We start from the raw sequence: 13,246 nt of genomic DNA, 5'->3' as shown, positions 1-13,246 counted from the left end.
AGAGGAGTGACACAGTTCTGTTAGTAGACACTGTGTTGTATTTTACTTTAGAGTTAATGTTTACCTAGCTGCTTGCTTTCTCTGCTCTCTGTCCTCTGTAACCTTGCAGTGCCCCTCCTCCTATCTGACCAGTTTGAGGCCTCTTAATGCTCACCTTGGACCCAACTTTGAAATATCATTAGTCAAGGGACACAGGAATAATAAACACTTTTGCCACCCAACACTCTCAGAATTCCCACTAGTATATACAACACATTGAAAGCATATTCTAATTTTTATTATCTACTAACTAGTATTTGCTTTTCTTCCTGTAGTTTGCTCTTTACAATCTATGCTATTAACAGTAATCTTCATCTTTGATGCACTTGCAAATGCACAGACACATGAATAATTAAGACTTGGGATTACTTAGACAAATGTACAGCTGTGTCTACTGGACTGGGATTCTTGTCTCTTATAAATCTAATTTCTTTCTTGTGTTTCAGCTGAGGGCGTGCCCCAGGTGTTTTACTTCGGGCCCTGTGGGAAATACAATGCTATGGTCCTGGAGCTGCTGGGCCCGAGTCTAGAGGACCTCTTTGACCTTTGTGACAGGACCTTTTCACTGAAGACTGTCTTAATGATAGCAATTCAGCTGGTGAGTTCATTGCATTATATGACACACGAAGTTATTATGTCTGATGAAATGTTACTATTTACAATTTGTGTGGAAAAAAACAGGTAACAGACCAAACAACCAAGCAGAGTATTGTACACTCTAAAGTAATGGCCAGTTAAAATAGCTGTGGGTGGTGTCTGCTGAACTAATTAAAAAAAAGTCTTCAGTGCAGCGACATAATTATGCTATTCTCAACACTCTGTTGGTATGAGTCTCTGTTTTTAACAGAAATGGCTATCTCAGTCTCATTCAACACTTCCTGCAGATGTTTCACAATTAAAAGCAGTTTTTGAACGGATTCTGCCCCCTGAATCACTGAGAAGGTTTTATGTGAAACAGATGGAGGAACCTTGACAAAAAATCTTTGTGAGAGCTTTCAAGCACATCTCAGTCTTTCTCAGCAGACGGAGTTTGCTAAGTTGACGACTCAATTTTGCTCAGTTGACAAACTGAGCAAACCGTGAGATGCATTTCAAGATCTAGAAAGGGCTAACAAGTGGCACTGGAGTTCAGGTCAAGAATGAACTTTTGCAGCTAATATGGAGGGATGTTGTGTTCCCTTTAACAGCAGAGAGCAGAAGCGGCAAAATTAACATGGCAAAGGAGAAACGCTACAACGAGATAAAATGGGAAATTAAAAATTCATGCCTGTCTCAAATAAAGGCCTGGTTCTTTCTGTAAAGTGAATCAAGGCACCAAAACTTAATTAAGGTTTTACACTAGTTTTGTTTATGTCCCAGAAAGCACAGAACCCATGATACTGAATAAACTACCTATATAGCTGTTTTACAATGTTGATAAAATAATGTATGAAGTCCAGCCTACAGACCATAGTCCCATGGAGCAGGGTGTTCGTGCAGTCTCCCATTACCCAGTCTGCAAATTAGCAATCTGTCAGTACATGCATACTATTAGGCAGTCAGGTAGGCTGGAAGCTGTCAGAAATAGCAAAGCCATCACTGAATCTCATTAAGTTTGAACAGCTCGGAGGGTGGTTTGACCCAGTCTTTTAGGCGCCTCAGACATCTCAAAATTTCTAGCTTTTCATTTTGTCAGCATAAAATGTGCAGTGCTCTTGTAATGCAGATAGTCTCTGCAAATTTGTAAGGAAGCCTACCAAACTGCACAACATAAGCATGGTGTTGCAGAACACAGAGTTACCCGCATCTCAGCCAATCTCTCCTCTGCATTCGTTACGTAGGTCCTCCTCCTTATTTATTGGCACAAGTGAGTGATCCCACAATAAGAGCTGTGAGCTTATACTCCTACTCGTGCTCTTTTTTTTTTCTTTTTTTTGGTTTGGTAAAGACAGTTTTTCAAAGTATCAGGATCCCTCAAGATCAAACCTAAGTAAGGGATCTTATTACTCACAGCATTGCTTCATTTCCCATTGTGTAGCTGTTATTCTTGTCAATTCCAAATCTCTTCTTGGACGGTAGCAGCTACATGCGCACTTGGTTAAAATTACTCATCTATAAACACATTGTCATTCTGATCCCAGTCACTGGTGCTTTTGTAGTCCTAAATCCCTGCAGGATGGTTTGTGTCTCTGTTGGTGTCGAGCCAGAATTTCAAACCACTAACTGAGGCTTTTTGTGTGTGATCGTAATGGGCCGCTGTGGTAACTGCGCAGCATAGTGAATTAATCATTGGCCAATCAGTATAAATTTAATTGATGACTAGTTTATAAATGATTCATCATTTATCAGTTAAGAGTACTGAGTATGTTGTAGTTGCTGCTATGAGTAATTGTAAAATAGCTCAAATTGATTATCTTAATTGATTAGTTGCAGCCTCAGTGTATTATAGCGATGGGGATTTTATAGCAATAATTGGCTCACCTTTTTGTTCATGTCTTTAATCCTGTCATTATGTCTTTAAAAGGATAGGATAGATGTCCAAACTATAGTCCTGGTGTGGGTGAAACACTGGATCCTTCATTTCCCATTATACAGCTCTGTTGCATCTTTCATTGGACCTTTAATGACAAGTATATGCCCACATCTTTCAAACCTGATGCACCCAGTTTGCATTGCAGGGTTTCTATTAGACATTTATAGTCTCCCAGCTGAAATGATGCAGGTGATCAGATTTCTCAGACTTGTCAAAGCAACTGTTTTCACAGGCTGCAAAGTCCTAACCGTGACTAGTCAACTAATCTTCCTGGGTAAGATCAGTGGAATGCCCTCTTAATCTCTTAAGTAATCAATTACAAGGAATAAGGAAGTACTGTATTACAGTATAGGCTGACATTTTGCAGCAGTCAACTGTCACTTTTGACAGTTTGACAGCAATTTTCTATTTTGCTGACTTCGTTGCCTGGTTTGTGATTAGATCAGACTTTCGTTCATGTGTCTTTTTGCTGACTCCGCTGTTTTCTTTCTCACCAGATTTCTCGAATGGAGTATGTGCACTCTAAAAACCTCATCTATCGAGATGTAAAACCTGAAAACTTTCTCATCGGACGGCAAGGGAATAAAAAGGAACACATTATCCACATCATTGACTTTGGCTTGGCCAAAGAATACATCGACCCCGAGACCAAAAAACACATTCCATACCGGGAGCATAAGAGCTTGACTGGCACTGCTCGATACATGTCCATCAATACACATTTAGGCAAAGGTAAGGTTCATTCCCTGGCTTTGTTTTTGTATTGATGCTGCATTGTTCAAAAGTGTTTAATGTGTTCAGTGCTTTAGCACTTTCTCAGTGAAACGTTATCAAATCTGTTGATACAGAACAAAGCCGGCGAGATGACCTGGAGGCCTTAGGCCACATGTTCATGTATTTCCTTCGTGGGAGTTTACCGTGGCAAGGACTAAAGGTATGCTGAGTACATTGAAGTGTTCCAAAATCAGTTTTATCCAATGTAGAAAAGCATTAATAAAAAAAAAAAAAAGAAAAGAAAACAGAGATCTGACATGATTTCATGACAATCTGCAACCTTGGAACCCTAAAAAGATAATGAGATCAGAATCAGATCAGTTTTATTTGCAGTTGTTCATGAACAATTTAAGAATGTCTTAAAAGTCAGTTTTTCTGTTAAGTCCAAATTTAGAATTCAAACATGAGAGAATGTAAATCAAAAGACTTCAGTTGTCGGCGTTTTCTGTAAGAAGCATATGGATGAATTGCAAATAAGCCAATCGTCATTTTATGTAGTTAAATACTGTACAGTCAGGACTTAAGAGTTGCTGTTATGCAGTCTGTGTTAAGAAATAAGAACATATTAAGAATGTTTTCTCATATAATTCTCATTAATGCTCATTATACATCAGAACTGGTCACTATGTGTTTCTGTTCTGATTCTCCTGCAGGCCGACACGTTGAAAGAACGATACCAGAAGATCGGAGACACGAAACGAAACACTCCCATCGAGGTCCTCTGTGAGAACTTCCCAGGTACACTGATGATGGCTGTGACACACTGATAGATCAGGCTGCGACACACTGATAGATCAGGCTGCAAAGCTGACCATGCAAATGATCATGTAGATATTGGCTGTGATTTGATGTGCTTTCTGCAATATTTTTCCAAATAAATGTTTTTAAAATGTCATACATCACACACACACTCCATAATTAGAATTATAGTGTCAGTGTTAGGGGTTATATCATTCTTTTTTCTGTCTGTGTAATTCAGAGGAGATGGCCACATACCTGCGATATGTGAGACGGTTGGACTTCTTTGAAAAGCCCGACTATGAATATCTGAGGACTCTGTTCACTGAACTGTTTGAGCGGAAAGGATACACCTTTGACTACACTTACGACTGGGTTGGCAGGCAGATTGTAAGTAACGCACATAAACTGTCAACAAATGCATTTTAAGACAGTCGTCGCGCAGTTTTTAGCAAGCTGCTTGACTGCACAGCATTTAACTGATTATTCTTCCCCTCAGCCCACACCAGTGGGGTCTGTCCATATAGACTCTGGAGCGTCTGCAGTCACGAGAGAGAGCCATCCTCACAGAGACCGACCCTCGCAGCATCCACCAATTAGAAATCAGGTAGGTTTTTTAGTAGCAGGCAAATGTGTGTGTGCTTTGTCAGGCCTTTGTTGCAGTGAAAGCAAGAGAAATAGTGCATTACAACCTAATGAAGTACACACACGTATGAGTAACGTTCCCCTGCTTGCAAAGATTTCCACAAAAAGAGTTGTTCTCTGTAAACTGTACACAACATGTTGAAAAGCTCAGGATTCTTCCCTTATCAGGATCATTGTCATCAAACAAAGCTAATGTGCATGCAGAGTTTCAGTGGTTTTCAGACCGCTAATCCCAATTATCCCGATATTCATATATGGTACAAATTAGTGAGCAGATCAGTAATTGTGGACGGCTGTTGATTGCTGACAAGTATTTCAGACCAGAAATTGAAATGGATTCTGCTGATTGACTGCAGCCTGCTAAGATAAAGGTGACTAATAACTGTGTTGCAATCATTCACATGCTGTAGAACTACATTGAAATGAGACGGATTTCTTCATCAAACGGAACAGTAGAGACCATTAGAAAATGTGCTCAAGTTGTCAGTGCAGGTGTGTTTCACTAATGGCATTTCTGACCAGCATTTCCAAGGGACTGCAGTTCACTCTTGCATGTTTTTGTGGTTTCAGAGCTCTGGTGCAAATTCTTGCAATGTTTTTCTCCATATCAGGTTTGGGTGAATGCAACCACTCAGGTTCTGCCAATTAAGGTTTTTAATAACCTTTTTTTCAGTGAGTTCACTGCTGAATGTACATTTGATCACTGTTGTTAATTGCTGTTAAGATAAGTTGGCAAACAAGTGGCTTGTTTCATAGAAGAAATAGGTTTTAAACATGTTAAAGACCTGTTCAGTGCATTAGGATTAATTTGTGTTATTGAAGTTTAATGAGAGTGAGGCCAAAGTTTGAGATGTGACAGCTTACCTCCATTTGGCTTCAGGCTCATTAGTTTCTGGTTCAGTTCTCTGGCTGAAGTCTTGCTTTGATTTTGATTCACTTTTTTATTTATTTATTTTTCTTCTCCATCTTTCATGCTGCTTTGCATGGTACCTGGCCTCGCACACCCAATTACCCATCTTTCCTAACACAATTATTCCATCACTGCCCCTCCCATCGCACCCCCAATCCCTCTTCCACTCCCATCACCGACGCCCCCGACTCCTGAGCAGACAGCGGTCTCAGATCGACGAGGAGCATGGGAGGTGCAGCCCACACGCCAAGCAAACTCCTCCTATCTGACCTCCCACCTGGCAGCGGACAGGCACGGGGGCTCAGTGCAGGTATACACCCCTCACCTGATCAACCAACAGCCCCCACCCGATCTCTATGGAGTCAGATCTGTCTCATATGTTCAAATCCAGAGTAATACATAAAATTTCATATTTCAGACTCAGGTGCATCATAACATCTAAAATACTCAGTGATTGACTCGAAATATCTTGAAACAGTTCTTTTAAAAAAAAGTAATGTCTAAAAATGCTGATTCTGCATTTCTAAAGCAGATTTTGCTTAGTTTTGGTTGTTATTATTAATTTAAGGCTATTTTTTATATTTTACACTTTCAGATATACTTTCCATTCCAGATCACACAGAAGAGATAAACTTGCACAAACCAAAAAAATCTTTATTCATGTTAAGAAAACATCATTATTGATCAGAAATTAATGGTATTTCTAATTAATGTAATGTCAAGTTCAAGTTACAAAGGTAGATAACCAACATTTTACCCAGATGTGATGTTGGTCTTGTATTTTAGCCCTGTGTATGAGACAGATCTACAACCATATACCTCCCCCACCCTTTTACCCCTGGCTGGGAAATGTTATTTTTCTGCACCACCATATGCATGTCATCTGGTGCCACCCACCCCAGATGGTGAAAATGTGGTTTAGCTTTATGAACAGCAGCCCTGGTTGTGGCATTTTGATCTCAGTTCCTAGAACTCTTCATGGCGTTTGGATGTTCCTCGCAAGATGAAGAAGCCTCTTGCATGGCAGGGTGACCTGGCTTAGCCGACTAAGTGCATGCTCTTAAGTCGTAAAGGGTCATTATGCTTAAAGGAACATCCTGGTGTAACTTTGACAACTTGCCATTACCTCAGGTTGTCCCGGTCTGTGACGAGCTCTGTTTGCATAGGTGTGTACAGTGTTGGCTTTAGTAGATCTCTGGTTATTCTACTAAATGCCATTCACTGCCATTCATGTTGAAATGGTGTGAAGTTGCCAGGCACACAGTAGGTGTTTCTTACCCATGTAAAAACTATTGTCACTATCGTTCACTTTATACGTGGAACATGTCTCCTGGTTGTTTTCCATTTCCGTTTTCCATTCCATCTTGCATGTTGCGTCCAGAGTTCTGACACAGCAATACAAAGCTGAAGGGGCTGTGGTAGCAATGGAAGAAAACAAGTAATTTCAGCAGCAGTGTGTTTCCTGCATCTACACCGTCTCAACATGAATGGAAGTGAATGGTGTTAGGTTGGCCGAGATCAACAAAGGTGCACACTGTTTACACCTATGCACAGAAAACACACATTTTTACAATCATTATAATTCAATTTCTTCTACAGGTTAATGGGACAATCAATCAATCAATCAATCGATTTGTCTTTTGGCAGCCATGTCTTTGTGTTTTGTTTGTGTGTGATTGTTCATCTGTGTCTTTCTGATTTCAAAAAGGTTTACGTTGTCTTCTATACTGGCATATGGGCTGGGAATGACATTTTTGATCCACATAGATCAGCACGTCTGTCGGCTCCCTGCAGATGTAAACATTTTAAATGTGCTGTAAATGAAAGCGTCACTTATTACACCTTCAAACAGAAATGAGCTCGAAGTTTGTGCTGTGTGATTTAGGCTGGTAGAAGTGGAGCTGCAGCAAACCTACACCCACTGTTACTGAAACACCCCAGAGTCACTGTTTTTATGATTATTGTTAGATGACAATGTTATTATCAACTGTGCTCACTGGCAAGAACTGTTCTCTGGACACAGGAAGAGCAGAATTTATTTAAGACAAAACTGAATCTTCTCCAGCCAGACTATCTGTCTACCAGGAGAAATTAAAGGGTGAAGACTTTGCAATTTACTGATATTGCAGTTCAGTGTTTTAGGCTCCTTAAACCCACACAGATCTTTTGTTGCCATTTGGGACTAAAGTGTCGCAAATTTGCTTTTAACGACTACAACATTATCACAGAAGGACGACCAAACATGCATCAGTACACACTGATAACAGTCAGAGTCACTACAGAAACAAAATGCAAACGAGGAAAAACACATTCATGTTACGTGTCTTTCTTGTTGTGGACGTTTCTGTTCTTTGCCACTGTGAGATGTGGTTCCATAATGAAGCTCTCCGCCACAGCAGGGCCCGTTTTTCACGTTGATTCTGGGCAACGTCTTAACTGGTTTTGAAGTAACACCCGTCTGTGCCACAGGTGGTCAGCTCGACCAACGGGGAGCTGAACGCAGACGATCCGCTGGCAGCTCATTCCAACGCTCCGATTACAGCTCAGGCAGAGGTGGAAGTGGTCGACGAGGCCAAGTATGTGTCACACACCCGCCACACCACTCCTCCGTGTCCATCTGTCGCTTCCTCTCCTTGCCGCTCTTCCTCTCTACCTCTCTCTGTCTCTCTCTCTCGCTTTTTGCTATGCTGTAGAATTGTGACAGCCCCCCCCCACACCCCACCCCACCCCCCCCAGCTGTCATCCTGCTCCTGTCCCTCTTATCTTCTGTCTGACTGTGTGGGTTTTTGATCTTTACCGCTGCCTGTGTCCATGCTGTTCTCTCAATAACATTTTTCTTTTACAAGAAAGAAAAGCCGATGCAGATTAACACGGAGCTAATACAGCTTCACTTACCTGTAGCCTGAGCAGCTAGCCGCTAACGTTAGCTACACCGGCAGCCACTGAGGATGTCACTCCACCTTCTAGCAGCCTGACCATTTTAGAGAAGTACTTCACCGTTGATCAGCCTGCTCATCGTGTCTTTAACAGCACCATTATTGATGGTCACAATGCAGATCCTGTCAGTGTCTTGTGGTAGCAGCCAGTTGAGATCACACCAGATTGTCCATGTGGTAAACTTGGTCACATGTACAAAGATCATGCACATGCTGTCATCGTTATGCGACTCACTTCTGACGTGTCACTTCTTTCTCTCCGCCCAAGGATGCAAACATGGTGGGAAAAGCATGAAAACTGCTGTCGTTAGCATTGCTTTTGCTCTGTTCATCTTAGAGCTGGTAGCAGTAGCTAAACAGCTATTGGTGTAGCAGCACCGGCAGCTGGAACGATGCCATGCTGCATGGCTGGCCGCCCACTGTGTAAAAACTGCGCTGCTAGCTGAATGTCACATGATTCAGCTGACTGAGAAGAACTGAGCGGAGCTCTTCTGAGACACACAACTCTACAAAAAAAAATGTTAATGGAGAAAATAAGTGCTTTGCAGCTGAGAATGTTTGATATTACAGTAAATCATTTTTTGCTTTATAACCGTATGAACAGAAACATGGGAGTGAAACTTGACTTCTTGATACAGATTTATTTGCAAGAGAGCTACGCATGCTGAGACATTTAAAGATGGCACTTTGCCTCTAGTCACCAACACAAAGGCACTCATGTTTTATTCCAAGACTCAGCTTTGATTGAGGGAGGAGGTCGTCCTGATTTGGCCCTCAGTCGCCTTTGTTACCAAGCAGGACCACAGTGGTGCAGGTCAGCCTCGTTATTCCCTGTTGTGAGACAGCAGTGGGAACATTTCTGATTACAGCTCAGACTGGCTCTACAAGGCCTGCTGAAAAACACTGTTGATGGAAATATTAGCTGTAAAATATTAGGTAAGTGTGGTTATTGTTGTGGGTGTGTAGCTGGTAGGCATTGCTGGTGGTGGTGTTACATCTGAATCATTACTAGTATGTATAGTATCAGTAGTACTTAAGTGTGAACAGATAAATAGCTTGTTTCTCAGTAAATACTGGATTTAGAAAAATGCCAGAATTAGTACATAAAGGATTAACACGGTGGGACATTTCTTTAATTCTAACAGATGTGTTTGTGTTCCATTGTGTGTTCAATGAAATGGTTTCCACAAAATAATGTTGCTGACTGTAAATCGAAAGTCGGTGCAAAATAAGCGGTCCATTGAGCAGGTAATGTCAGATCAATCATCATCAAGCCAGCTGACCATTTAAAATGAGAAGTTAGTCAAAGCAAGATATCAATCATAAATCAAAATGAACTCTATTTTCCTGCATCCTAAAATAGACCTCATCCTGCAGCATTGTAATAACTGGCACTGTATATCCTGATATATCTTGACAGACAGTGTATTTAGTTTCCGTCCAGCTCTCTTTAAGTTATTGTAATATATGTTGCAGGGATTTACCATCTTTCCCATCACAGTCCATCAAAGGCACTGTTAAAAAAAAAAAAAAAAAAGATTCCCCTCTGCCAGTCTGCTCATGAATCTCCCAGAGGTTCATTCACTTTAATCTGCACTTGTTTCTATTTCTGCCCGGACGACAGGCCTTCCTCCCGTCGTCTCCATTCACACAATTGTTTGATATGATGATTGGTGTGTTTACCGCCAGCCTCTTTGATACCTCGTCAGACAACTTGATGTTTGATACGAGACCACGAAGTAATGAATGCAAGAACAGGTCGAATTAACACCACATGTATCGTCGTTTTTTTCATCTTTTCATTCACATTCATGGGCTGAAATTTGCTTCTGCCTCTCTAACAATAATAAATTATTTTCAGTCTGTGCAGGATCAGGTTAAACCTTCTGATTTTGGTTTCCATCAGTGGTGTTATAATGTGCAGTTATTAAGATTCATTCATCTTCCAGCTGTATATAGCAGTAGCAACAGTACAATATTTTTTTGGTTCATTGACAGCGTTCTCATATTTGCAACAAATTTAGTTTTGCAGAGATAAAACAATGAAGTTAAATTTAGCCCAATTCAAAAGAAATTTGGGGAGTGGTTTGTTACAGCTAAAGTCAACACAAATGAAGGGAGACGTGTGCCGATGATATCAACAATGCAAGCGATGCAGGGATGTGTGATGTTTATGTGCCGTGGGGGTGCTGTAGTGCCGAAAGGAAGCGTGGAAGGGTGGATGCCAGCTGTAGGAAAGCGAGAGACACAGAGTGAACACATGGCCCAGTCTTTATAGCCTCAGGACCCAGGTGAGCTTAATCAGCCGACGCCCCTCCCTTGTCAGCCAGATGTCTGCTGAGGTGTCCAGGACAGCCGCCAAGACAGTGGGAGGGGTGTCACAAGGCATCGCTAAATAAGAGTAAATAAGAATAAGTTCTTACAGAAGGATTCATTGTAACGAAATATTCACACCTACGTCTAACTGTTACGAAGGTAACTGAAGTGACTGCCAAAGCTAATGTTAGCTTGATAAAGAAGCAACATTGAATGCGGCCGACACATATGACCTAACACTTAGGATACTGGGAAAATTTTAAATTGCATTTAACAAAATGCATAGTACATAGGTGATTGCTTTTGATTAGACAGTGCTACAGATGTTTCCTAGCAACTGATTTACACATTACTGAAAGCTTCACTAGCTAAGACATTTAAGGTTTCATGGTGCAACCAGGTTTAGTAATTAAATAGTTTAAAAAGTAGTTACTTAGAGCTTAGAAAGGACATAACACACAACATTTATGATAGCTTTATTACAAATAGTTGGGTCATTTACTTCCATCATTATCGTTGTGTATTCACATTCCTCCAACCTTCATCAAGATGGAGACAGACGGTGAGGCATTCAATGTCTCACATCAGGACAGGTCCCAAAAAAAACGGTTGAATCAAAAAACAAAGAGTCAGTTGAATCATGAGCAATGTTTTTTTTTTTTTAGGAAGCAGACAAGCAGACAAGGGTGTTAAATACACATTCTTAGTGAAAATGTAGCACAAATTACACAACATATTTTGATGCTGTAACACCCTCATAACCAAGAATTCTGGGAGGAAAAATGAAGCCAACTTCAGCCTACATGTGATCTTGGACTCTGCTAACAGTGGACGAAATAGCTGCAGAGTAGATGTTCTGCAACCTTTTCCGCCATCTTTTCTCCTGTAACCTCTCGCGCGTTCCCTCCCCGTGTCCACCTGCGTCCTGTTGGTGTGTTTGTGTGCATGTTTTGTGTGGCATGTGCCCGGTCCCATCATCTTGGTCTTGCTGTATTAATCTATCTTACCTTTCTCTTTACACTCTTTCCTCTCTCTTCTTCTGTAGCTGCGTGAAAATGCTCAACCTGTGGTGAGTCCCTCTCTGCTAGTCCACATCAGACTCATGGGACAGGGAGTGGACCGGCCTAGGCTGGGCCCAGTGGAGTTGTTATTTACAAATCTGAACTAGACTCTCACTGGTGCAACAGTGCCATATACCGCTGACAACACTGTCTACTGTGTGTGCGAGCAAGCCTCTCTTTTTTTCACCACCGCCTGATCAATAAGTGACAGACGAGTGAGGAATACAGTGAACTGTACCCCCATGTGAGCAGCCTTACTGTCTTTAAAGAAGAAGCACTTTGAACTAACTTTGAGCTTTTTTTTGGGCCCCTATAATATTTATAAGCAAAAGATTATCACTTCTTTTTAGCAGCTTATTTGGCTTCAGGTTAAAGGTCTTTAAACTCTTGTTGCATGGTGCACCGTTATTCGTTATTAATGAATTAATCTAAGAGTACCCAGTCACTGTCCTATGTCTTGATCCACTGCTTTTTTTTCTTGTCTTTGTATGTTTTTATTGACCATTCAGGCTCACCGTGTCTTGTGCTCTTTGTGTGCACTGCTCCATTTTTTTTATTATTTATTTTTCTGCATCAGAGAAATACTTCCTCCAGAATCACTGCAGCAGTTTGTAGTCGAGTCCCCTCTGCCATTTTTCTGTTTGTAAAAATGGTGGGAGGTGAATAAGCATGCAAAACACTTGGCGGATGGCAATGCATCCATCTCGTCCTTGATGCTAACGTTACACCAATCAAACCTTTTGCCAGCTGCAGTTCTCGCTATTACGATCCCAAAAACATGCCCAAATTCGGAAGACTCAAATTAAGCTCTTGTGATATTTGCCACAGTAATTTACGCAGTCCGCTCATGTTTGTTCTTTCCTTTGCTGCATCTGAAGCCTCTCTCATCTCTGTATCGGTTTAATGTCCGTCTCTGTCTGCAGGTGCTGCTGTTTCTTCAAGCGAAAACGGAAGAAGAACACGCCGAGGCACAAATGATCGTCCACCACCAGCCTGAAACGCTCCAAGTGTCCGGCTCAGTTGATTGTGATTTCAGAAATCAGTAAGGTCCCGTTCAGAATAAAAGAGGGAGACAACTAAAAGATCATGATAGAATTGTTCTCTGGAGGCACCAGTTAAAAATGGATTGTTGAGACGTACAAGATGCTTGTGTCTTTTGGTGGGAGTCCTGTTTTCTTTTTCTTTTTTTTCCCAGTTTTTCTTCTTTTTCTTCCTCCTCCAACATGTGTGGGAATGTTTTGCAGGCCAGTCGTCCAAACAGGGAGCCTTTTTGTTGGAATTATGCAGAGGATAATCTTGTTTTTGTTTTTTTTTT

General features: G+C 41.2%; 1 protein-coding gene across 3 annotated transcripts in view; it reads left to right on the top strand.

Annotated features, from left to right (window-relative positions):
• The window catches only part of csnk1g1 (casein kinase 1, gamma 1), a 31,271-nt gene extending 18,025 nt beyond the window's left edge, over window positions 1–13,246 (top strand). The window contains exons 5-13 of one of the 3 annotated variants that reach the window (XM_041933444.1): window positions 486–637; window positions 3,049–3,283; window positions 3,400–3,485; window positions 3,979–4,063; window positions 4,305–4,453; window positions 4,563–4,670; window positions 5,818–5,928; window positions 8,088–8,194; window positions 12,855–13,246. In XM_041933444.1, the coding sequence (XP_041789378.1) occupies window positions 486–637; window positions 3,049–3,283; window positions 3,400–3,485; window positions 3,979–4,063; window positions 4,305–4,453; window positions 4,563–4,670; window positions 5,818–5,928; window positions 8,088–8,194; window positions 12,855–12,909 (1,088 nt within the window). In that variant the 3' untranslated portion in view covers window positions 12,910–13,246. Of the gene's footprint in view, window positions 1–485; window positions 638–3,048; window positions 3,284–3,399; window positions 3,486–3,978; window positions 4,064–4,304; window positions 4,454–4,562; window positions 4,671–5,319; window positions 5,929–8,087; window positions 8,195–12,854 lie in introns of those variants that run through there. The other 2 variants (XR_006006734.1, XM_041933521.1) reach the window with 2 other exon arrangements.

Source organism: Chelmon rostratus, chromosome 1 (genome assembly GCF_017976325.1).
Source record: "Chelmon rostratus isolate fCheRos1 chromosome 1, fCheRos1.pri, whole genome shotgun sequence".
Lineage (NCBI taxonomy): Eukaryota > Metazoa > Chordata > Actinopteri > Chaetodontiformes > Chaetodontidae > Chelmon > Chelmon rostratus.
Note: the sequence above shows the minus strand (reverse complement) of the source record. Positions and strands in the feature narration are given on the sequence as shown.